Below are 27,870 nucleotides of genomic sequence, written 5' to 3'. Positions count from 1 at the left end.
AGGAATTAATAATTTTAAAGTACTTACAATTCGAATATATTTTTAATTTTGTTTGTTTTTGAATTTGTACGAATTCTATGCGCAGTGCCTAGTGAGACTCTCTCACTTGGCAAAGGTCACGGCCTCCTCTATAGAATTCGATTTATCTCAGTCTATAGCTATAAGCTGAAGCCAGCAGGGGCCAGCTATTTTTGTTATATCGTCTGCCCATCTTGTGTGATGTCTACCTCTGATACGTTTTAGGTATAGACCCTTCCATTTTGTTGCCCTGCTAATGCTGGTCCACCTCTCTTTTAGTCTAGCTACATGACCTCCTTTTATTTTTAGCTTGGATCAGAACATCTTTTGCATTGGTTATTTGTCTAATTTTATTATGGCGAAATTTCGCATTTTTTTAATTTTTAGCATGCTTCATTCCATACTGCGTTGGCAGGTAGTAACTTTGTTTTTGCCATAGTCAGATCTCGAAGCCTACCCGTCAGACAAAGCAATGTCATATTTCCCAAGCTGTGCACCGCTGCGTTGGTTGATATCTTTAAGCTTCTGGACTGGAACGGACTGGGCATTGATATCAACGGCGAATACAATATCACTCACCTTCGATTCGCAGACGATATTTTAATCATGGCAGAGACTATGGAAGACCAGACATATGCTCGATGCCCTCAATACAGCTTCCCAAGGAGTAGGTCTCAAAATAAACATGGAAAAGACGAAGATCATGTCAAATATCCATGTCGCACCTACTCCCGTAACGATTGGGAACTGTACTCTCAAAATTTTTGACGAGTACGTCTACCTTTGACAAACAATCCAGTTAGGCAGGTGTAATTTCGCGAAAGAGGTCACTCGTCGAATCCAACTCAGATGGGCAGCTTTCGGGAAGCTCCGTAAAATGTTCTCGTTCCAAATACCGCAGTGTCTGAAGACGTTTTCAACTAGTGTGTGTTGCCAGTGATGACTTACGGTACGCGGACGTGGTTGCTAACTATGGGCCTTATGAGGAAGGTCATTGGGCAATGGAAAGGGCTTTGATGGATGGGCTCGGAGTTTCCTTGCGAGATCGAATCAGAAATGAGGACATCTGTAGGAGAACCAAAGTCACCGACATATCCCACATGATTGCGAAACTGAAGTGGTAGTGGGCAGTGCACAAGTGGTGAATCGTGGAGATCATTGGGGGAGGCCTTTGTCCAGCAGTGGACGTCTTCCGGCTGATGATGATCAGTGCGTGCAAATTTGGAATGATAATGGGAAATGATAAAAACAAACAAAATAGCGTGGAGCACACAAATGAGTAATAGTCTATACACTACACGGTCAGCTGCTGCGAACTATGCCGCCCGACCGTCACGCGACATGCAACACACAGACGAAAAAGTTTGAGACGATGTAATAAAAGTTGCACTTTAAAAACATTTTAAAAGACAGTATTATTTGACGCCAGTCACCTTAGACTTGGCCGGCCTGAGTTGAAAGCAGTTGTTGAAATTAATTATTCAACATCAACAAGTCAGAGAGGGTATATCTAGAGTTAAGCGTCGGATAAGTCACAGACTGAACGAAACACATTGACTGTGTCCTTTTTCACGTTTGTTGGGAACTGCGACAATGATGCTTTCACTGGCCTGCAAGTTCTAGTTGGTTGTGCTCTAATAGTCACAATGTATCTCTACCACTTATGAATGTACAATTATTCTGATAAATTGTAAAGTAGTAGCTTATTCTTTGTGTTGTAATTTTTTTAATTACTAGTTTTATTTGTGTTATATTTTTAATATAACATTTTTAACAAGCAAAATATCTACGTTACTTGGCTGTAAGGCATAGTCCATTTGCCCACCTGGAAAATCCTAGAAAAGTTTCAAGAAAATATCTGTGGTGCTCCGTAGACAAATTAAGATTTGTTTTTAATATTCCATTTTGAAACGGCAAAATGTCGCTGAACCTGGTTGTCAAGCTATTTTCTCATCGCAATGTGCCGATTTGGCGCATACTATGTATGAAACTCTACAGTTTGGCGTTTGCGTTGTATTTTATTTTAGACAAGACATGACGGCTATACAAAAGGCTCAATGGGCTTCTACAGGTTAAGACATAATTATCGGTTTGTAGGTTCGTAAACATCTAAACTAAACAAGACTGTATACCTACCTAATGGGGCGAAACATTGTGATCAAATAAGTTAAACGCTATAATTAAGTGAAGTAAAAAGCATTTATAGTTCCTACCTTACTGCTATTGCATTCTGGTGCACTATGGAAGATAAGATGGATAGTGAACAGAGTAACAGTGGCGAGAGCAGTAGTAGTACTTCTGATTCCTCTACTGAGACTTCTGACAGTGAAGAAGAAGTAATGGAATCGATTCGTGTGCTGGGTCAAGACCTGGAGCTACCTCAAGATTTATGTGAAGACTACTCTCTTTTTACAGAATTCTTTTCAATGAATACATGGGATAGTTTGGAAGAAAACCACAAGAAAATACTGTTAGAACTATTGCCTAAGTTCCCAGAAAATGATGATGAAGAAAAGCAAACTACTATAAAAATGTTGTTTAATCATGAACCATTTCATTTTACTTCTCCACTTACTTGTTTTTTTAGGAATTTAAGGCAAGGTAATTATAGGCCAGACATAGCAAGAATGAGGAAGTTCCTTATGAAGGCACGAGCTAAACAGCAGAGGCGTAAGGTAATTAGTTTGAATGTTTATAAATTATATTCAGCTAAGTATTATTAACAAAAACAAATTTTTTAATTTCATAAATTTTAATGGTTCCCTAATGAATCTCATTTCAGATTAAATCTTATTATGCTAAATTACTACCTGAAGTACTTATATCAAGAGAACGATTATTAGCAGTAGCTAAGTCAACCCCTCCCGGCTTTATACCTTCTTTACCACTGCTACCACCAAAACCGGCAACAAAAAACAACTATAAGCCCATTTATGTTAGAGCAAGGCACAGATATTTTGAAGAGTTAACAGCTATTTGGAGTGAAGTGGGTTGTCAAGAATCAGATGATGAAAACTACCCAGAGGGACCACCAGAGCACTTTATGAAAAAGAGAAAAAGAACAACCACATTACAGGTAAATAATGTATAAGAAATTAGATTATCAAAAAATTGTGACAGTTCAATTGATTAGCACATAAAATGTTTATCTGCTGACATGATACAGTTGTCACCCACCAAAATTGAAAGTGCTGTACGGCACACTATTCCTACACCAAGTTCTGACCTTAATTTTATTTATAAGATGGTTTATTTGCATGGTCTTATAGCTTGTTTCAAAAACTTTCAGATACATTCACTTAAATCATTCTAATTATAAGCTATCTATTAATATATGTAAAATAATAATATACATTGAAAGAACACTGCAAGTGTGCCAAAATAACCCCAATATATAATATAAAACTAAAATGAGGCAGTCTTTTTTGAATGGGAAAAGCTACCAGCTTTTGACATTCAATAAGTGATTTTGAATAAAAACATTTGAATTAGAAAATAAAACTAGGTATCTACAAAAAATAAGAAAAAATAGAATAGGAAAATGTATTTTGCTGTAGATTACTTAGGTGTTATACTTTATTTAAAAAAAAACATCCTGTATGTACTTTTGTAAGTCTAAGTATGTATGTACATTGTTTTGTGTTAACATGAATGTTAAGTAACCTAACCCTTCCTTGCATGATGAAGGAAATTTCCATCATAATATGTGTTGAATAAAAAATATACTTCAAACAAGTGTTCTGTAAATTGGTTATTGCTGGCAAAATTAAATTTTTTTACCTGACTATTGTGTACTGTAAAGTGTAGTTGTCAAAAAAATAAAATATCACAATCAATAAAGCAGCTATGAGCTTGTCATTCCGCTGTTTGTTGTAGTTACAAGAAACAGTCAATTTCATGAAGTTCTTTTTATTGGTATTCTGAGATTTATTGACTCAAATGTAATAATTAGTGGTAAAAAGGTTTCTGTTTTGTTTTTCTCTTATTTTATGTGCAATTAATATTGTACCTATAAATACCTCAAATAATGTTAACAAACTGTGGCGGTGATCACTTAAAAACAGGTGATCCGTACACTCGTTTGTCCTCCTATTCGATGACATTGTGGATCCAGAAGCATAAATAATCAGGATGAAATTAGATGAGTATATATTATATATATAGCTACAGATAGGGAACAATTTAAAAAGATGAAATAAGCTATTCCAAACAATAAAAGACATTATTATTATAATAACATTTTATAAATGTGTGGAAAATAAAGTTTAATAATAGCATAATAAATAATACTATAATTTACGAATTTTAATGTAATATAAAGAGTTTTTATAAAATAAAGTTTGAATGTTGTTCTTATCCCTTGTAAATAGCAATTTCTAGTAATGGAACCAAACTAGAAGTGAACACTTTCAAATGAAAAACATTTTTTTAGAAATATATTGAACTCAAATTGTTATTTTTGTTCCAGGGAATCGATAACAGCATATCTGGTACTCTCAATAGTGGAGACATATCACAGCCTTCATCATTAGCATGTTTGAAAAATGTCCTTTCTACACATAGGTCTAGGAGACAGTACAGAGAAGTAAGAAATATAATATGATATTTAAAATATAAGTTAACTGAAACAAGCTATTATTGTTAAATATATCTTATCTTGTTTGTTCTTAGGATAGCATGTGTGTTTAATTAAATTTCATAACCAAACACTAATAAATTATTGGGTATAAAATATAATTGAAAAGATGTTCATTATTTTGTTCCGTGATTTTATCTCTCTAGTAAATCTTTATTGTTAAAAATTGCTTAATTAATTAAAATAAATATATTTATTACTATGTGTAAATAATACAATTATAATTAATATTATTTATATTTTGTATTTAATATGTAGTATAAACATGTTTTTCATTTGAATTCTTTCCCAGCATCTCTTTTATGATGATAACTTTACTAATTGTCTTATTTAATATTTAGGTTGTTTAGATATTTTTTTTTAATTAAAGTTAGAATATTTGTTTTGTATCACTGTACCTGTACCTTGAGTGCCTGATGATTGATTTATCTTCAGCACCACTATCACCCATTGCTCTTTTAATGTGGTTGTAACATATTAAAAATGTGTCTGAGTAATTTTTTTAATTCAATGAAATCAGATTAATCTAAATTAAAGATGAATCCTAACAGATTTTTTTTTTTTATTTATTACATGACCTTTCATGGTCATGTAATAAATTAAGAGCTTCAATCACAGAAAATAATCAACATTACAAAAGTTATACATAAAGCAAAACTATTATATATTACTTACTTAGATGGTATTTACATACACCAGCAATTATTTTTACAGTCCAGTTCCATTTAATACTATTTTATTTTAAAAATGTATTTCAGAATCATCCAGAGTTAAATACTACAGGCATAACATTAGAAGACATAAAGCAAAGAGTGGCTTTAGTTAATGAACCAAGAAAGGCTATGTTTGGTTGTGCCAAGACTGATTTACCTGCACAGAAACAGAAGAAAGGTGTAAAGAGAGATATAAATCAAAAACTAAAAAAAAACAAAATGCCTGTAAAAAATGTTAAGGATGAAGATAATGATGAAAAGCTACTTCCCCATATAAAAATAAAATGCGAACAGGTGTCTGACTCAGAAAACTCTTCAATATTTGATCCAATGAATAGTCCCAGACAATTTAAAAAAATGGAGTGTGATGAAATTAAAGAGGAAGTCACTGATTATGATGTTAAGTAAGCTAATACAATTGTTATTATAGTCTATTCTTCATACTGTGAACAACACACCACTCATTTATCAGTATCATGTCAAAGTATACTACCTTTGAGTATGTGGTTCCAAAGTCTAACGGTAATTGGTGCTAAGATAAACAAAGTTTTATTTTCTTATAATATCTGAAACAAATAAAATACACACTGTTAAGTTACTTTCATTGACTGTCTTACAAAAAATAATATTGTATTTGTTTAAGGTTTGGAGATTCTAAAGAATTTGTAATAAAAAAAGAGCCACAGGATTGTTTAACTTCTCTGCAAAATAATTCAAGAATAAATCAGCCAGTGCCTATTAAGCTGGAAGACTTAGATGGAATAGGTATGTTGACTAATTAATAGTTATAGCTGTGAAATATTAAGTGGCAGAGACATAAGTGTGTTATTTACTCATAACTCATAAGTTATACTTGTTTGGCAGATATGATGGCACTGCCTGTTGAAATAGCAGACGAGTCAGGAGAAGTGCTGGTTGACTCATCTACTGAAGTATGTGATGAAGATGAAGCACTCACAGAGACCACCCACGCAAACTTCTTGTCATTAGTAAGGGCATTGTTCCCTGCTAAAGCAGCACACAGGGCTACCAAACAAGAGCTACATGCAAGATGCATGGCCGTTATGCGATCTCCTATTGCACCCTTAAACACTTGGTATCATTGTAAGTAAATTGAATTTCCAGTGCCTGTTTGTGTGTCACAGTTGTTGTTTATCTGGTTACACATTTACCTATTCCACTAGCTGGTTGCACTGGGACATAAAATCATCAGATACATACCTATATAGATACTTAGTCTCCAAATAATCGGTGGCCATTGTGTTTGAAAAGTCACTTGTATTTGTTCTCACCAAAGATCAGTATTTGCCCCGTGCTGTCACAAGACGTCCAGGACAGGTGTCATAGAAGCAATGAAGGTCTCTACCGCTTATGACTGAGGAAAACGAGATAATAACTCAGGCAGCTCCACAACAATTGCAACATTAGCCTTTTAACTGAAACGCCGCCATTATCATCTTGGGACGGCGCAGCCCGCCTCTTTTTTTATTCCACAGGTACAAAATTGAGTATCATTTTTTATCACATGTTTGTTTGTTCGTGAGGGAGGAAAACTGCTGTCTGAGTCTAGGAACCTTTCTACTTGATGACTTGATCTTGAGGACCCACTTCTGTGTGTCTACATCTAATAGTGGTAACGCAGAAACTTATCATCCTGTGGGCTATTTCATCCATAGTCGACGTGCTTACACAGATCCCGTCCGCTGAAATTGTAGGCCGCACACCACAGATTACGCACGGATCGAATGGTTTGATGCGCTTATTAAAGTATCAGCAGAAAAACAGGTGTATCAAACCCGGGCTACGCTTAAGGATCCGAATAGCAAGAGATCAGCTAGGAGAATCTTGTACCCCCTTAATACCTCGCCTAGTATCGGAATGCTAGGTGTCGACATCTCGGGGCGATTGCTAATTCGGCAGTTTTCTGGAAGCAAATATTAATAAGGCAAAGGCACTACTTCAAACCCAAACGGAGGTCCAGTCACATGGGAGTATTGTCACTCATCTCTGTTGCACCCAAGTTGCACCCAAAAACTAAAATCACGTCGCTTCATTGTGTCTTCTAACACATGTATCACGGGGAGTTTTCGGAAGAGATGTTTGACTTTGCCGCCGATCTCCACCTTCGCATGGCTTGCTGCGAACTTATGTATAATCTGCATCATCTGGATGTGTGACGTTCTTCTACAGTTCTCTTTCAAGGCAATTTCTGCCATGTACAACCCAACATCAAGTAATCCGTTCACTCTTTAATGTTCGTCCATAAAAAATATAGTTTGAACCTTTAAATATTTAATAAGTGTTTAGGGTAAATATTCAAAGTTAAAGTCAAAGTCTAATAAACGATATTCAATTAACCTTAAATTAAGCGCTTTTGAAGTGTAAATATTTCTTTGAAATTACTGAATCTACCATATGTTCGGAAAAAGTAGAGCTCATGAGAAGAACATACCTACAAGAGACTCAACTGCCACTCTTTTCAATCAATAGAGTATTTTATAATGGCTGCAATATACATAACAAATTAGTTTGTAAGTTTATTATTACATTAATATTTATTCTAATACCTGTTATTTATTTATTTCAGTATCTGATGACTGGTGCATGGAGTTAAATTCAGCTTTAGATTTTCTTGCCGGTGAAAGAGGTCCACACCCTGATGATTATGTGCCTTATCTACAATATTTGCCAGAAACGCAGGTGTGTGGCATCAATAATTTTTTGCCTTTGATTAAACTGTGAATGTAACTTGGGAATATGTTGATGATTGGATGTTACATGCGTTTTATAGAACGTATGCAATGAGTTGACATTTTATAACCTATAGATTTTTATTATTGATAACTCTACTACTCACCCTGACGAAGAACCTCCGAATGGTCCGAAGCTAGTCGGTATCCACACCGACAAACGGGGAGTGGAGCCATGTTCATAAATAAAATAATAAGTTAATATAAGGCCGGCTTCAGTGCTCCGACCGCGGTCATTTATATAAACATTCATTAAGCGTACAGTGCTGTACCGACGCGACCGTCGAGCGCGTGCCATGGTTCACAATGCTGCACCGACCTTACGGTTGTCTGTAATCTGTATCATGGTCGTTAAAAAGTGATTTCGTACTGCACATGAACAAATATATCGCATATATATACACTGAACGCTTAATCACCAAGGTTTGAGTTCGCGACCCACTGCAGGATATCTAATACAGGAGCTCGAAATAAGTTTTGATGTTTCAAGTTGCCTTGTTATTTCGCTTGTAATTCATCCATACTTTTGATCGACATTCTGAAGTAATTTTTTTTTATTCTTATACGCGCAATAATGAATATATTATTGTTATAGTAATGTTCTTTTGGCATCGAAAACGTCTACGAAGATAATAAACAACAATTAGACTATTCGTAGACACATTCATTTCGTGTACGACATTACCAGTCCGATCAATTTGTTGGTCAGGAGAGCACTGAATGATACAAAATGACGATTAGTATTAACTAACACCGTCGGTGCGTACGTATGTATTAACGTATCGTACGCACCGACGGTCGGTGGATCACTGAAACTGACCTAAATCTTACTAGAATCATGTTAAAAGATGATAAGATGATTGTGAAATAAAACTTTTTTAAATTATTAACAACACTTAGACATATCAATGGATCGGCGCAGGGCGAGACTGTGACGCCATTCTCGGCCGACTTTGTGAAAGATGGCTGAGAGCTGCGTCTCCCCCAGCGCCCACAGTGGAGCCCCCTCCTCCCAGGTAATGTTATAACATTACTGATACATCTCTGACACTAGGTGCCCGACTGACTGTCAATTTAACAAAGATACTTAATTCGCGATGTTGATGCTTACAATGGAAATGAGAGAATTGTCTATTATAATTATTATTAACACGATGTCTCTACTAAAGCCATTACAAATGTGTAATCAAAGTTAATGACTTAAAAACATTTAATGATAAGGATTGATATAGTATTTGTGTAAACATGTTTTACACTATCGCTTGTTGCCATTTCTAAAGTGTTAAATAGCATGTTATCCTTATGAGATAGACATATGCCATTGTGGACTTTTCTGTAGATCTATATAAGATTCACAACACAATTCCACTACACATTATTTTGATGTATCTTTTATGGCTTCGACAGTGTTTTTGTTGAAAGTTCCCTGATGGCTTTTTTTCCGACACCTCCAACAAATATCGTTAGTGTATACAAATATGTAAACAAAAACTTAACAAATTATATACTTAAGTGCACAGAAGTATCGCAAAAAATATTTAATTAAAAACTTTTTATAGAATTGTGACATTTTCAAACAAAATAAATATTTAAATAAATTTAGAAAGACTCGTACATTGACCTCTGAAGCGAAGCGCGAGGCTGGCAAATCGTCGGCTTCACCATTCGTTTGACGGAATTGTTTGCGACGAAATAAAAATTCACTTGATATGTTCATTTTTACGCAAAACTTTTTCATTTCGATATAATTGAATTGAACTTTAAATTCAATATTGTGCACCCTGTTTTCTGTTCCTAAAAACTCACCTGTACCCGCAAACGTCGCCAACTTAAACACATAATTTACACATAAGTATACACAAAGTCAAGTAGTTAATAAGTGCCCATTTCACCTTGAAAAAAACTAATTGTATTTAAACAATTTGTTATTTTTTAAAGTGATAAACCTCACTTCCGGGATTTATTACACAAATCTAATTGATTTATTAATTCAAATTGCTCAAAGTTTTATTAATAAATACAATACCTACGTTTTTACTTACTAAGCTATCTATCTACTTAGAACTATGTAATAAATCAATTATGTAATAAATACAATTAGATTTTCATCATCGAAGCAATCGCGCGAAAAAACTCAAATTATTGAGTAAAGCAATTAAAACCACCACAATCATTAAATATGTGTCGCATTTAATTTACAGGTACCCAACAAACTGGGTGATAAGACAGCCAACTAATTCTGAGATTGCTGAATTCAGATCACAGGAAAGGAAAAGATTTGCATCAGCATCAAAACCCTTTACCTACGTACAATATGGGTATGTATAGAGACATGATATAACATTTTCATTATTTTTATTACTAACTGGCTTTGTCGACTGGATGTCACGATTGAGACATTGTTGGGGTGGAGAGATTTTTTTATGTTTAGCTAGCTGATTGAAGTGCAGAAAGAACTAAGTAAAAAGAAATGATCGGTTTATATAGCTGTGGTTTCCTTTTGTGAACTGAAGAATAGGCAACTAGAGTTAGTACGGTTAGTGTTAAACACCTATAATTTATTAGCTACATTCTTAGAATTTAATTAAAGGGACAGTTGGGAATATGTGTCTAATACAAGGGGTAGAAATTATGGAAGAATTAAACTACAATTTAATATTATTGCGGGAAATAAATTTGTAAAAAATCTTTACGAAAGGGAAATGGAATAATGTGAGAAGAAAAGGAAGGTTGATGAGGCGATGGATATTCATCGGTAAAAGGTCATATAAACGAACTGACAATTTGGAGCAATAGAAAAAAATATGTTCAAGAGTACCTTCCTCGAGGCCACATTCACATAATATTATGGAATGGTCCCTTACCCGGATCTTGGCTAAAAAGACTGGTGGACAGACAAATCCCAGGCGAAGTTGTATGATGACGGAATTGCACAATTTATTTTGATTTTCTTGGTGGAAGAACCAGGGCTTTCAGGGGATAAATGGTTGGACAGAACAGTAGAATTTACCTTTAGTTTGTTTTGTGGTTTGCCATAAAGCTTGCCATGACTCAACCATAAAGTGTTTAGGCATAGCGCGTAGATCTCGGATGAAACAGTAAATATATTTTAACATTCCAGAGTTAAGCGCACGAATCTGCAATTTCATTGCCAGTAATCCCTCTGTGGCTAGGAATACAAGCAATAGCCAGAAATTATGATTCATGGTTTTAAAATTGAATATTATTATATTTTTATAATTGCTAATAAAATGCTCGTAAATAAACTTTATTTATTTACGGTGTGTGTGTTGATGAATCTACTGCACTTAATAACATTTGTTTTTAAGTATTAATTTACATTTATTTACTTTTTTGACTTAGGTACTCGTTTAAGGCGTTGAATTTTTTAATGATATGTATGCAATATATTATATTGTAACTTTAAATGTTGATTTAAAAGAGTGGCAAAGAGTTTTTTGCCATTTCTTCGTCCTTAATGCTCTACCTTCAAATGCGGTGGATATAAAAGGAAAAGAAAACTAAACATGAACATTCATAAGTGTTATTTCCTTGACCTACATAAATAAAGTGATTTTGATTTGATTTGATTAGCCTAAAGGATTTGAGATTTTAATTAGTAATAATATAATTTTATCACAGAGTAGGGATACATAATTACGTATTAACAGAGAGACAGCTTCCTTATTACGAATGAAGCTACCTTAGGGAACATTGCAACAGCGACAGCTTAGAGTTAAGAAAAAGACTATCGAATTCAATATTATATACAAGCGGGACTAATTCATCACCTATTGGTTATTTATGACCGGGATAGCGTGTTTGCGGGGAGCGTGAACGCCTTGCTCGTTTCGTCCCTTATTGTCATAAAAAAATCTTGCAAATGATATTGATTAACCTAACAGGAATACTCAGCTGGTGCATTTTCTGCCTGAGTAGAGGAAGGTGAACGTTGTCATATGTTGTTGAGACATCTAGAAAGACCTCAATAAGAATAGTTGGTCAAATTTACACCAATACTTTGAATGTGGTCATCGGTGTGTGTCTTTGATTGCTCACGATGTTGTCTTTCACCGTAATTTGAGTAAATAAACGTATTTATGAATTCGGATAACGAAAAACTCAATTGGTACACATGAAAACCCTAGCGCCACTGAGGCTCTAAGTGGGAGTAATCTTTTAAAAATCTTAATTTCTTTCGTAGTTGAAGTCTTTCAAGTTTAATGTTTAATACATAATGTATGCTTTTATGTACGATTTCTATTAGAAAACAGACATATTTTTATTTTACTTTGAAAAGTATAAGTAGGATGTACACACAAATACTAAGATATAAAATAAACTAAAAATGACGTACGGTATTTTACTATGGGGTCATGCTGTTGACATTGATATAGTGTTTGCTGTGCAAAAGAGAGCTGTTCGTGCTATATACCAGCTTGGTTATAGAATGTCTCTCAAAGAAAAATTTAAAGAAATAAATATTATGACTGTTCATTGTCAGTACATTTATGAAAATTTCATGTACGTTCACAAAAATCGTCACCTTTTTGCTCTTAATAGTGATTTTCATTATTGTAACACTAGAAATAAGGGATTGCTTGTAACTAATTCTAGTAGGCTCCATAAGATACATAATAGCTTTAAGGGTAAATTTATACACTTCTATAATAAAGTCTCAGCCACTGTTCAGGCATTATCTATAAATAAATTTAAATGTTTTATGAAAAAATGGCTCTGTCGTAAATCGTATTACTCCACTGCTGAATATCTAAATGATAAGACACCCTGGGACTAGATTGTGATTATTTTATAGCGATAGAAATGACTGTACAATATTGTAAATTTATATTGAAAAGAGCGCAAAAAAAGAATGCTGGGAGAGTTTCTCGCGGCGCTTCTTCTCTCTCAAAGCGCCAATTGTTTCCAAAGCGATTTTTTTATTTTACTTTTTTTGGAAAACTTACAGCTAGGTTAAAAAATATAAGTTACAAACATAATTACAGAAGGACAATTAAAAGTTTTCACAGATAGAAATCGATATATGGTGTAAGAGTTAAGTGGACAACAAATACGAAAATTATATAAAATGATAAAGAGACAAAAATAAATTAACAAAATAACTCAAATTTACAATTACACCTGATTGAAAAAGTTCTCGGTAAGGAGCTGTTTTACCTGACTAATTGGAGTGGTGAACAAATCCAGGTCTAATAGCTTAGACAAGTCGTTGAAAGACCGACCAGCCCGCAGTAGATAACTATTTTGTCTATAATTAGTTCTAGCTCCGGGAACATGCAGGCAGCATGGTCTCCGGAGTGAAGCAAACGGAACCTGAAAACCAATGCGCGCGAGCAGTTCAGGACAGTCGACCGAACCCCTCGCTATATTCATTAAGTAAATGAGATCGGCTATACGTCTCCTCTCTTCCAATGGCAGAATATGGAATTTTTGACAGCGCTGATTGTAGTTCGGAAGATATGCTTTTATTTTAAACTGAAGATGACGCAGAAACCGTTTTTGTAACGCTTCAATACGTTCAATACGGTTCCACACTTGTGAGGCGTATTCTAAGTGACTTCTAACATATGCACAGTATAATATTTTTATGGCTTTAATGGATTTAAATTCTGAAGACATACGTAAGATAAAACCTAAGGATTTCGATGCCTTACTTATGATCGAGTTAATGTGATCGTCAAAAATTAATTTATTATCAAATACAATTCCTAGGTCGCGAATCGAGTGGACTCTTTTTAGAAACGAATATTTTAATTTATAATTGAATGTAATGGGAGTAGATTTTCTAGTATATGAAGTTATATAACATTTATTAACATTTAAATCTTATTTATTTTCTAAGCAATAATTTTCAAATCTATCGAGATCATCCTGAAGGTGTTGTGCACATTCAAGTGATCTGATAGGAGATAGTATCTTCATATCGTCAGCATATAATAATATTTTTGAATTAAGAAAGCATGAAGAAATATCGTTTATAAATATATTAAAAAGAAGGGCACCTAGAAGTGATCCTTGAGGAACTCCTGATGGGATCAGGATTGTTGACGATGCGTAGCTTTGTAGTACGACGGTCTGGCACCTGTTTTGTACATATGATGTAAACCATCTGAACAGATTACCACGTATACCAACAGACTGCAACTTACACAATATATAATAAGTGGTCAATTCTATCGAAACATTTACTGTAATCCGTATATATGACATATGACAGCCAGATAGTCGCTACAAATAATAAGGTTTGAAACAGTGGACCGTCCTTTCAAGAAACCATGTTGCTCTGAGCTAAAAGTGTGTTTTAAGCAATTATATAATTGCTTATGAACAACTCTCTCTAAAATTTTGGCAAATAAGCATAATTTAGATATAGGTCTATAATTTGTAACTATATCTTTAGGGCCTTTTTTGTGTATCGGAGTAATGTAAGCCGTTTTCCAAATTTTAGGTACCACTCCCTCTGATAGAGAGCATTTGAACAACAAGGTGAGGGGAATGACAAGACTCCTGGCACAATTTACAACAAACACTGCAGGGATGTTATCTGGGCCAGCAGATTTGGCTAGATTGAGTGATTTTAATAATTTATACAATTCCTGGGGCAAAATTTCAACATCATGAATATCTGTTACTGTAAAATTGTTATTTGCAATTTCATGTGAAGAGTAGTCATTATAATTATTATCTAGGAAATTGGAATAGAAGTAATCATTAAACGTATTGCAAATGTCTTCCCCATGGTCTGAGGAGCGCTCCCCAAAGCGTAAAACCGCAGGCAATGAGCTATTGTGGTTTTTTGATTTTATGTATGACCAAAAAGCTCTTGGGTTTGTGCAGATGTTTTTTTCTATACTGGAAATATAATCTGAGAACATGTTCTTTTCTAAGGCTTTACCACGTTCCCTGAGAGTTATAAAGGAATTGAAGTCTGATCTGTTACCGTACATCTTGTATTTAGAATGGAATTTGTATTTCTCTTTTAGAATTTTAATGAGTGGCTTTTTATACCAAGGAGGATATTTACGTGACGGGGTAATTATTTTTGAGGGTATATACTGATTTTTTAAGTCGTTTAAGATGCCATAGAAAAAGGTCACCGGTTGTTCAAGGGATCTATAGGAATGGGATAGTTCGAGATGCCAATCAATTACACTCAGCTTTGATATAATTGAGTCATAATCACCCGAATTATATAAGTACTTTGTATAGGGTCGAGGTCTTAAAGTATGAAGCTGCACAAAGTCGGCTAAAATGCAGAGAGCTGGGTGATGCTGGTCTTCAGGTACTAGGGGGTTAGGACAGGACGAGGCAAATACTTCACTATTACAAAAAATTAAATCTAATATTTACGTTAGGTATGTGGTTATATTGCGATAAGTTACTTAAATTAATATTATCAAAAAATTCTACTTGGTGTGGGCCTCGTACATTAAAAACAGTATAGGACGAATTTTCATTACATTGATTCCACCTTAGGTTCGGCATATTGAAATCTCCTAGTAATATAAACTTATCGTATGGGTTATTTAAAACAAGATCGGTAAGGTGTTCCGAAAAGGATATAATTGTACAGGTAATGAGTTACCTGAACGTTGGTTACAAAAATAAGCAGTACATAAATGCAATTTATACTTAATTACAGGCTTACGGCATTGCAATGTCAGCATCACCCATATATCCTCAACATTCGAGCACCAGTCACTGCGACATTCGGAAGCCAGCTCTCTTATTACCGCGATTAATACCCCACCCCCCAAAGTTTGCTTGGTCTTACCATAGTTACGGTCACGTCTATAAACAACGTAGCGATCATCAAAGAGTTCACTGTCATGCACTCCATCAATTAACCAAGTTTCTGTCAAACACACAATATCATAAGTATGTATGCAAATGTTTCAATAGAAAGCCGATGTTTTAGTACGTAAACCACGTACGTTTTGATAGTAGATTTTGACCATCATTATAACAAATATTGCATAGGTACAGAATAGTTAAGCGTTTTAGAATAGCGCAAGAAACAGTCTATAAAACCACAAAAATATAAGTAATGAAATAAAGAAACTAATTTAATTAAATCATTAGTGTCTACTATAGGCACAATGGGAAAAAAGCAGAGATGAAAGGCTGGCCAACCAAAAAAATACGATATTATTTGCAATTTGAGGGAAAATCTGCACGTGCGCATGGCACGTAAGTAAGCATAGTAATGAACTGCTGGCAAATCGGCCCTTCTGAAACTTACAATACGATTAAAGGGATTATTAGTAGAAAAAATCACAAGCTGAAACTTTATAAAACTATAGCTTACAACTAATTTGATTATGAAATCTTTTTGAGATCTGATTCTGATGCAATTGATTAATATGAGAAGTAGGGTTTTTTCAAGCAAATATTTTGCACCCCTTGACCCAGATGTAGGAAAAATCCCGCTCCTTACCTAGCCTCTTTGCTTTATTTAAGAGCATCTTGTTTGTATACGTGAGGTGATCGTTCACGTAAACCCTGTTTACACCCTGTAGGCCCAGGTCGGTGGGTATCAATGTACGCTTCTTTGCTGCAGCGACGAAGTCATCTTTTAGGTATCTGTTATGCACCGAAGCTATAATGTGCCTATTATGCTTGTCATTGCGCATAGGGACTCTTGAAATGTAGTTTTGTTGCTCTTTGGGGATGATGCATCCAATATGGCTCCCTAGTTTGTCAAAGACCTCAAAGAGATTTTCAGATGGACGCATAGGGACAACCTTTATTTCTATATTGTTCATCCTAGATCGTTGCTCCGTTTCCTTCATAGAGATTTCAAGATTCGCAAACCGCTGTTGCAACGCTTGAACGTCTTCCTTAGCCTTTATTAAACCTTTCACTTCTTTGTTGACTTCCGTGAAACTACATGTTAGAGACTCCACTGAATTTTGGGCAAATTCTAAAGAAGTCTTCACTTCGCAAAGTTCTGGTTTAAGTAGCTTTAGCTCGGCAATGTCTGCTTTCATGTTTTTGATATCTGGGATATCAGCCTGTATAGCTCTGATGCTAGCGATTAGCGACGGTAGGGATTCCATCTGAGCAGGCAGGCGCTTCAACTCGACGGTAATGCTTTCAATATCGGCTGATGTAGGTGATTTCGGGAGCAGCGGGTGGGTGCTTTTCCGTTGAAGATGGGAGGGGGCTGGCAGCTCCGGCACTCCTACAATTCACGTATTTCACTTCACGTATATTAGAAATGACATCAAAAAGAATTGTAAAGGAATCAATTTTGAGAAAATAAATGCCTTTTATGCCTTTTAAGTTAAGATAGATATGTAAGTGACGTGACCCTCGCCGGCAGCTACCGCGCGGTGGTGGGCCCGGCGGGCGCGGCGCGGGCGGCGGCCGGCCTGCTGGTGTCGTGTCCGCGGCCGCGCGCCGTGAGCCTGGCCGCGCTGCTGCGGGACGCCGTGGCGCGCCTGCCCAACGGAGAGGGCACGCAGCGGGACATACTCACGCTGCTCAAGTGAGGACCGTACTCTACTAACTGACTAGTCTTACTTCATAACACAAACATCATCATCACTCCGGCCGGGACACGTCCACTGCTGGTGTCGTGTCCGCGGCCGCGCGCCGTGAGCCTGGCCGCGCTGCTGCGGGACGGAGACGTAGACAGATGTATAGAGGTAGACGTAGACAGATGTATAGAGGTAGACGTAGACAGATATATAGAGGTAGACGTTGACAGATATATAGAGGTAGACGTAGACAGATATATAGAGGTAGACGTAGACAGATATATAGAGGTAGACGTAGACAGATATATAGAGGTAGACGTAGACAGATATATAGAGGTAGACGTAGACAGATATATAGAGGTAGACGTAGACAGATATATAGAGGTAGACGTAGACAGATATATAGAGGTAGACTTAGACAGATATATAGAGTTAGACGTAGACAGATATATAGAGGTAGACGTAGACAGATATATAGAGGTAGACGTAGACAGATATATAGAGGTAGACGTAGACAGATATATAGAGGTAGACGTAGACAGATATATAGAGGTAGACGTAGACAGATATATAGAGGTAGACGTAGACAGATATATAGAGGTAGACGTAGACAGATATATAGAGGTAGACGTAGACAGATATATAGAGGTAGACGTAGACAGATATATAGAGGTAGACGTAGACAGATGTATAGAGGTAGACGTAGACAGATATATAGAGGTAGACGTAGACAGATGTATAGAGGTAGACGTAGACAGATATATAGAGGTAGACGTAGACAAATATATAGAGGTAGACGTAGACAGATACATAGAGGTAGACGTAGACAAATATATAGAGGTAGACGTAGACAGATACATAGAGGTAGACGTAGACAGATATATAGAGGTAGACGTCTGGCGTGGCCTTACCCCGGGCTCGTGTACGGCGTGTGTCACCACATGTGTCACACGGTGTACGGGTGGTGATCTGAACACCTGTGTGACTTTAATACGGCTGCATCACTTGGCTTTGCGCAGAAACGTCGCTTCATTGTGTGTCGTCTACCGCATTTATCACGGGGAGTGTTCCGAAGAGCTGTTTCATCAGACTCCTGCCGCCGAATTCCACCTTCACACGACACGCCACAAGTTAGGATATCATTCCCACCATCTGGATGTGTGGCGGTCCTCCACAGTTGGGTTTTCAAGGAGCTTTCTTCCACGTACTATAAAGCTGAACAAGAACTTGCTTGTGCGGTGTTTCCGGGACGATACGACATGTGTACCTTCATAAAAAGCGCGGCCACCTACTTTAAAAGCCGAGAGCTCTCCTGTTATTCCTCTGGCGTTACATAAGAGTATTGGAGGTTTATGTGGTGGTTCGATTTCTTTTCTTTCAGAATGTCTCAATGGATAGTACCGAACAATGACCAAACACTGACAGCCGCCGTGTCTTCTGCATTGGATCGTCTGGCGGCAGTTAAACGTGACCCCATAGTCAAGTACGAGCATCGAACTGCAACTTGGATATTTCTGCATCGAAATAGGTATAAATTTTTGTCTATCTATTGATGCATTTAGGGAAACCTTAAATCATCATACAAATATATCTAAAACAGTATTTATGTTGTCTTGTACATCCCTTCAATGCTACGTTATTTGAGTCATATGCATTGTGACGTTTAAGTATTGATAAATCAAAAAAAAGAAGAAAAAAGCCCCTACAAAATAAAAATATTAATTTTCAATTTCTTTTCTTAGACAACTCTAACTTTTAAAGATACCACCATTTTTAGGCAGAGCCGTTGTTTGTTAACAAAATAAGGTAACCAACCTTCGCGCGAAAAACGCGTACCTACACCTTTCGTAAAGGCCGGCAACGCTTCTGTGATTCCTCTGGGGTTGCAAGAGAATGTGGGCGGCGGTGATCACTTAACAACAGGTGACACGTACGCTAGTTTGCCCTCCTTTTCGCAAAATAGATGTATAAGAGCTATGACAGCAGCTTTTTACTTAGATTTGTGTCAACTACTGTCTAAAGAATTATGTATTCTCACAAATATGTATCTTTATCAAACAACATCTATTTATAAAAGCAAAAGATATTTATCCCAGAAATACAAGAATCGGTGACAGACTGGTGACTGCACATATATTTTATAATACATCTTACGGATAATGTAGCTATGTCATGTGTATGAAAATATTTAATAAACTCTCTCCAGGCTTACGCGTATTATCCGCACAACGATTTAAGAAGGATCTTTTTACATGGCTTACAGATAAATGTTTTTATTGCATAAATGAAATATCGGCACATTGGGTTAAATTTTAATAATATATTAATTCCAGGCTTAAAATAATGACATTTAATAATAATATACATAATTGAAATTAACATAAGTGCATGTTAATATATTATTATTATAATAATAACTAGAATTTTGTAATGAATGAAATGAAATAAAATATGAATTAATATTAAAAGGTTGCATTGATATCTTAAATATGTTTACACCCATTGTTACATGTTTAAATAAATATTTATATATGTCTTTGTATTGCTAACTTTAAGTTTATGGATTACACTCTCATGTATGACACCTATGAGACTGTTAAAACCTTGTTATGAAATGTATACTGTATTCTTTTGACTGATTTGTGATACAACACTACAAATAAGGGATTGCTTGTAACTAATCTAGTAGGCTTCATAACATACATAGTAGCTGTAAGGATACATTTTTACATTTCACTTTTATAATAACGTTCCAGTTCAGGCATTATCTATAAATAAATTTAAATGCTTTATTAAAAAATAGCTCTGTCGTATATCCTACTACTCCACAGATGAATATCTAAGTTATCGGGTAGATTATGACTATTTTAAAGCAAAAATGACAGTAAAACATTGTATATTTTATCCAAAAGAGTGCAAAATAAGTGAATTTCTTGCGCCGTTTCTCTTTTCTCAGAGCCATATGCCCATTGTTTCCGAAGCGGTGGCAGTGTTAGAAATGTCATCAAAAAGAATTTTAAAGGTATCAATTTTGAGAAAAATTCATTCCTTTTTTATTGCCTTTACAAACAAATGCCTAGTGTTATATCAGGCAAGTAAGAACGCTTAAGTAAGAATCTCTTGAAACAGTTAAATATACAATTTGTTAAATAATCACAGATAATATGGTAATGCAATTTGCTAACGAAAGTTAAAGACAATATTATATTGTAATAACAGGTCTGAAGAAGATTGGTTGAAAACAAGCAGTGCTAAAAGTCGCAACAACAAGATCCAACCGACGGAAGCTCATTCTCAGACTACACACAACACCTCAGTGGTATTCAATAATGTGAGTTGGAATAAATATTTGTTTTACACACATCCTGCTACACTTTTCATCATTTATTACTAACAAGCTGATTTTTCGTGAGTAGCGTCCATGTGAGTAGACGCCCAACTTTTTTCCTTACAGTAATGTTTGTAAATGGTAGTTTAATAGCGATAGCAAATATAAAATATGTTGATTTGACGAATTTTAAATATTTATTACTAACCGAATTTTTCTTTGTTAATTATCTAATGTGAAAAAATATTTGTCCTACAAAATATAAAGTTTTATTAGAGAGTCCCTACTCTCCAACATGTATCATAAACATGGTCATGAAAAATAATTACTTAATTGTTTTTTATTAGTTAACTAACATTTACATAGTTCACCACCCATATAGTCCTACAAATTGCGTGGTATGTCTTCTTGGTCCTACAATCAAAAGTTGTCATTACCGCGGGACGTTTTTATTAGTAACTGTAGGACAAAGGTATCACGTGATAGGTTAATATATTTTTCGTCCAAATACAACAATGTCCTACAAAAAAGGTATATTTTATTAGTCCTACAAGATATGTAATTTTTGAGTATTAAAAAAATAAAGGAAATATACATATCTATATAATACATCCTATATATATAAACATTAATTTTCATCTGATTCATCTGATAAATCTACATCATCGGTAGCTGCTCCAATCTCATATTCGTCTTCCTCTTCCTCACTTTGCTCATTGTTGACGTCTGCCTCTGTAATAACATGAAATAATTAATAAATCGCCGAATAATTATAAATAAGTAATAATAAATTCAGTAGAGTATCTACATTGTAAATCAGAAGATATTTCTACAGTAAATGGGATTTGGGGATCATCAAACCAATAGTATTGATATTCATTATCAATAATTGTCCATCCATAATTTTCTGGTACTTTGTCGGTGGGACTGCGCGTATGTGCATTACACAATACATTTGAAATAATTACCGTTCTATTTATTTGTTGTAGTAATTCTTGTTTCGTTGGTTGTAAACTAGAAGGACCATATCTTATAATACTTTTCTTACTTCATTTTCATTCTTTGATTGACCCTTTTTCGAACAGTTCATACCGTCCTTTGTTGATGTCATTTTTTGTTTTTAAAGAGTACAATATACTCTTCAATAATTCGAACTACTTCATTTGAACTTGTTAGAGATGTATGTTCGCTTCGTAAAAGTTTAATAAAAGCGTCTTGAAAATTTTTATTTTTCTTCAAAATACTGAACGGTCTCTTCTTTTCTCTACGAAAGAAAGCAGGATTATAATCATTTCCTGTAAAAATGTGCCACATGGCGAGTGAACAAGATAATTGATCTCCAAGCTTGGTATCAATTTCATTCATGTTTAAGTACTTATTTTTTTACTTGTTCTGAAATTAGTTGTAATTTGAATTTGATCTTTTAAATACTTGAAATTTGCCAACATTATTATCGGGATATCAGAGTCTGTACAATCTATCTCCCCATTATAGTTACAATTCAGTTACAATCGTGGTACACAATTTTGGCGTCAGCTTCTCCGTGATAACAAGAAAGGTTACAATGAATAACTCTTTTTAATATATTTTCACTTGATATTTCAATTTGTGTAGCATTGGTCATAATTAAGTTTAATAGGTTTTCCTTTCATTAATACCACAGTTGGTACTTCTCAATAATTTGCAGAAATCAATGGGACGATTGTTGTCCCTACGTATGACGTCATATTGTGTGTTCTCTGTACCTCTCAAATCATGTACAAAATCTTTAATACTAGGTTTTTTTGTAGTTTTTAAATATAATATGTACTTCTTTTCTATTATATGTAAGTATTTTTAATATATAAGTTGAGATTTTACCACAACTATTTGGAATAGTTATGATTCATGAGCGGAGGATTTACAATTTCAGTTTGATATTGTAATAATTCACTAATAATTACAGATTTGCAAATGTATCTGTAATATAATTGCATTAGTATGACAGAGTGAAAATGGAATAGGAGCTAGAGGATTACTTAATGCTTTTACTATTTCAATTATATTTTTTATTCAAAGAATACAGCAAATCTTACAGATTAATATAACTCCATTTTTGTGTTTTTTCCAGACATTTAATTACGTAAAAATATGAACTTATAAAATTATTTTTAATTTATTTAAAACAAAATAAATGGACTTACTTACCTTTCATAAGACAAATATTTAGATTTTACTCTAAATTTCTTGTACCAAGAGGAATGATAACCTATTAATTCATCACTCGTAATTTCAGGCAATACAGCATCACAATATTTGTGTTTATAATGCTTTCGAGCAGATAAAAATAAAACTACGTTTAAAAAAACTAGTATCAAAAAGATAAGTATCAAATAACTAAAGATTTAATTTAATACACCTCTTATGCAAAACTTTACCTTTAATATTAATAAAATACTATTATTTATATGTGCTACCTATTGATATGTTTTAAGTCAGTGCCAAGCAAAATAAAACTAAATATTATAAACAGCTTACTTACTGTAATTATTTAGGTTGTCTGGCCACACGTGTGCCATGCTTGGGTTGTTTTTATTTTTTACGTTTTAGAGTCATTTAAATAATAATATATAATCCACATGAATGAAAACTCCAAAAAAATGCCGTACACAGAAAACAATTATGTCATCCAGGTAGACGAAAATTTTCATATAACTGTTCATAAAATGAAAACTACTGGGTGATACTATGAAAATTGTCAATGGAATACCTGCTTCCAGCGAAGTCAAAGGGAAAGTATATGATAATTTTATGAGTTGGAAATACGATAAATGAGTGAATATCTTCTCCAAAACAGTATTTTTGGCGTATTTTAATGAGATTCATAAAACTAAAAAGCCATCTACATAACGCAGCTGGTACCACGCAATTTGTAGGACAATATGGGTGGTGAATTATGTAAATGTTAGTTAACTAATAAAAAACAATTAAGATTTTTTTATGACCTTTCTTTTATAATACATGTTGGAGAGGGGGGACTCTAATAAAACTTTATATTTTGTAGGACAAATATTTTTTCACGTTATTTAGATAATTATCTCGATAATTAACAAAGAAAAATTCGGTTAGTAATAAATATTTAAAATTCGTCAAATCAACATATTTTATATTTGCTATCGCTATTAAACTACCATTTACAAACATTATTGTAAGGAAAAAAGTTGGGCGTCTAGTCACAAGGACGCTACTCACGAAAAATCAGCTTGTTAGTAATAAAAGATGAAAAGTGTACCAGGGCTCGTATACTATAATTATAATATGTGAAATAGTAATTACACCTTACTGTAAATAATATAAAAATATAATAATAGTTATATTATATTTTATGATATTGTATACACTTGTGTAATGTTACTCTAGTAAATATTTATTGTTTGTAGACTGATTCAGAAGTACCAGCTGTGGATGAAGTGCTGGAGAATGCATCTGATAGTGACGTGGACGTGGATGATACAAGCACGACCACAGCGGGCACAGCATTATCCTCAGCTCAGCTCCTGATGCAAGCGACCCAAGCTGTACAGAATAAGCAGCTCATTCCAAAACCTAAAGCGAGACTTGTTCCCACACCATTAAAGCAAAAAGCAATCTCAAAACAAACACCCAATAAAATAAATTTGACGCAAAACAAACAAAATAATGTTAAAATAAACCACAATAAGGCAATCGCACAACCTAAAAGTAGCATATTGGCGAAAACAAAACAAAATGTGAAGAATGTGGCACCAAAATGTAATATCAAACAAAGTGTACCATCACCAACCACTCTCATAGAATCACCTAAACATAGAACACACTCTCCAAAGCAGAGTGCGCCGTCTCCGAACACACCCGTCCCACCTGTGAAGCAGACTGTTCAAACTGTGAAGCAAACTGTTCAAACTGTGAAGCAGACTGTTCAAACTGTGAAGCAGACTGTTCAAACTGTGAAGCAGACTGTTCAAACTGTGAAGCCGAGTGTTCCGTCACCTCAAACAATTGTGCCAAAACCAAAGACGATTCAAACTCCTAAAGTAAATGTCATTCAAAATGTCAACTCAAATATCGTAATGAGTGATTTAACTTCAAAGCAGCCCTCAAGTGTTGGAGTGGTCGTGGCACAACAACCTCCGTTGACGAAGCAAAAATCTGTCGTGAAAACAGACGCTTCAGTGGTCGTAAGTATGTCTCTATATAAAATAAACTGATCCGTTCAGGTGATGATAATTAATACGCCCTGCCCATTACAATGCAGTGCCGCTCAGGTTGCTTGGATAACCCAAAAATTCTATGGGGCATTATAATCGCGCTCATCACCTTGAGACAGGATGTTAAGTCTCATTCGCCCTATAATTTCTCTAGTTATGCCGCCCTTTAGACAGTAACAATAATTCTTACACATTACTGAAGCTTATACATTTAACCAAATTGTGCTTGTTTAGATAATCAGTATGCATTAACATCATATTGTTCAGTGTATCACTAAATCACTAATCATGTCTGGGAGGCCATATCTGAGTATCAAAATAAATTGTTACACGGGACAATTCCTCACGATTATTTTCCCATGGCCTGATAATAATAAATACTTTTTACTATATTATAATTATTACACAATAATGAATACTTATTACATTATAATAAAAATTGATTATTTATTTGATGCCAAAATAATTGTGACCAATAATTGTGTTTTCTTTTAGTTGTTGTGTTTTCAGTACCAGCTGGAACCATTTGACCGCTTGTTGCTGCTCGAATTGTGATGCATAGAAATAGTATATTATTTGTATGGCAGTAACTGGAAGTGTTCCGGAGATATGTTAGAATTGATTGTTGATGCCGACTGCCACTACATTACTCCATATACGCCATATACTACAAATGAACCTTAACATCTCGATGTGTGTCCAATCTATCTATCTCCTCCAGACTGTGGTTTTCGACGCACTTTCTTGCACATACAAACAAACCGGAACTAACTTCCTTGAGTGGAGTTTCCAGCTCAATATAAAATATTAAGATATTACAAAAGTAGGTACATAACTACATACCTTAGCTCAATAGGACACGGCACTGTAGGTACCTACTGACTCATTCTGTGTATTACAATTGTTATTTATAAAATAATTCCATATTTGTGTTTAGTTATCAACACACAATGTGTTAAGTCATCAAACAACTCCAGTATTAGTATCATCGCTGCTTCAGGGAAATGCAGTGTCATCATTACAGCAGAGCTCCATTCTCCAGACTGCTAAGGTACTTATCATTGTGGTGTATAATACACGTAACTTTAAGCCTTTAAGCCTCAACTTAGTTAAGCCGCCTTTATGTGTTAAAAAGGTTAGACAATGAACTGACACATACGGCGCCACAATTCTACGTCATTTAAATTAAATCCTTTTTAAAGGATTAAAACGCGTGTAATTGTAACAATGTTTTTACATTAGATGAGCGTAAAAGTTACGTTTTTATTGTTATATTATATTTATTTTAGACGTTTCGTGACTTTTCCAGATTACGTTTTCAGGGACTGCACTAAAAACACACACACGTTTTAATACTTTAAAAAGAGTTTTATTTAAATGTGTTACACTCGTTAATTAAAGAAAATACAATGTGTACTTTAATTTTGTATATATACTTACGTGTTATGGTTATATTGCTGTGGGTCAGTGCAGCCGATATTACTACAATTTTTGTGCCGCAGAAGAGGGCTATTCGCGTTATCTATATTATGTTAAACATTAAGAGAAAAAATTGAAGAAACAAACATTTTAACTATTGCATTTTCATATATCGTTGAGACTGTTATGTATTTTCATAAGCATATTAGGTAATTTGCTTGAAACTTTGATAATCACAATGTAAAACAACACAAGGAACAAACATAATGAATGTTATGTTCTCTAATCCAATATGGTTGTATAGACAGCGTCAACAAGATAGCGTTCACCCATTGTATGTTAAAACATGGCAACACCCACCGTTACCATATACATTGATTTACTGACAGTGACCAAATAGATAGCGTCATCCAAAGTAGTCAATTATATCGGGACACCATAAGCGTCATAAACATAGATACATTCAAAGTACCAAATATATCGCTACATACGAAATGTTCAAAAATATTAATACATTTGTGGAAAATGAACATTCGGTGAGAGGATAAAGGATTCAAATCACAATTTTTAAAGATTCATTTGTAGCTATTTGGTACTATGGGTGTTGCCACGTTTTGTAATACAATGTGTGACGCTATCTCTATCTCTTCCTCTACGTTGTTGCCGCCGACTGTACCTACTATACCTACTGTATATACGTGACAGCCGCCAGTGAGTCGGTCCCTGCTGCTCCGCGCGGCCTCCGTCCAGACCACGGCCTGCGTGTCCGCTCTCACCTCGTGCACGCCCTCCACACAGGTTACACTGTAGTATAATTATACTTTTCTCAAACATGCATGGAAATATTGTCGTTATTTTCGAAAAACGAACACGCGAAGTACTTATCGAATTTTCGGACAAACAAAATCAAATCCATTGCAGGAGCGTTTTTTGAATTTGGAACATTACAACGCTCCAGCAATGTTGTATGATACGGCGTGCTGGGTTATTAAATACTCTTTGATCGGATCTCTGTTGTCATTATTGGCATACCATAGTCTCTTTGCTTTTGACTGTCGGCACAGATGACGAAAACAATTGGCGGCAAAGCTGAAAATTCGTCTTGATTTGTTATTTACATACCCACTTAATAAATATAAATTTAATAATAATTAAAATGAGTTCCGACGGTTCAGAGAGTGAAATGGAGATTGATTGTATTCCACCATATTTAAGATCAGAAGCCAAATTGGCAATAGAAAACCTGCTCCCATGAAAATTTTGTGAGTTGGAAAAAC

General features: G+C 34.8%; 1 protein-coding gene across 2 annotated transcripts in view; it reads left to right on the top strand.

The window, feature by feature from the left end:
* Positions 1-1,927: 1,927 nt before the first annotated feature.
* LOC126974056 (nuclear factor related to kappa-B-binding protein) overlaps positions 1,928-27,870 on the top strand; it is a 39,864-nt gene continuing 13,921 nt past the window's right edge. Inside the window, exons 1-15 of one of the 2 annotated variants that reach the window (XM_050821439.1) lie at positions 1,928-2,693; positions 2,801-3,094; positions 4,487-4,603; positions 5,413-5,771; positions 6,011-6,132; positions 6,232-6,471; positions 7,955-8,067; positions 9,018-9,133; positions 10,319-10,435; positions 17,464-17,628; positions 19,002-19,148; positions 20,840-20,951; positions 24,368-25,144; positions 26,112-26,225; positions 27,299-27,391. In XM_050821439.1, the coding sequence (XP_050677396.1) occupies positions 2,259-2,693; positions 2,801-3,094; positions 4,487-4,603; positions 5,413-5,771; positions 6,011-6,132; positions 6,232-6,471; positions 7,955-8,067; positions 9,018-9,133; positions 10,319-10,435; positions 17,464-17,628; positions 19,002-19,148; positions 20,840-20,951; positions 24,368-25,144; positions 26,112-26,225; positions 27,299-27,391 (3,321 nt within the window). In that variant the 5' untranslated portion in view covers positions 1,928-2,258. The remainder of the gene's footprint in view (positions 2,694-2,800; positions 3,095-4,486; positions 4,604-5,412; positions 5,772-6,010; positions 6,133-6,231; positions 6,472-7,954; positions 8,068-9,017; positions 9,134-10,318; positions 10,436-17,463; positions 17,629-19,001; positions 19,149-20,839; positions 20,952-24,367; positions 25,145-26,111; positions 26,226-27,298; positions 27,392-27,870) is intronic. The other variant, XM_050821440.1, reaches the window with a different exon arrangement.

This window comes from Leptidea sinapis, chromosome 31, assembly GCF_905404315.1.
Source record: "Leptidea sinapis chromosome 31, ilLepSina1.1, whole genome shotgun sequence".
NCBI lineage: Eukaryota > Metazoa > Arthropoda > Insecta > Lepidoptera > Pieridae > Leptidea > Leptidea sinapis.
This window is presented reverse-complemented; position numbering and strand designations above follow the sequence as displayed.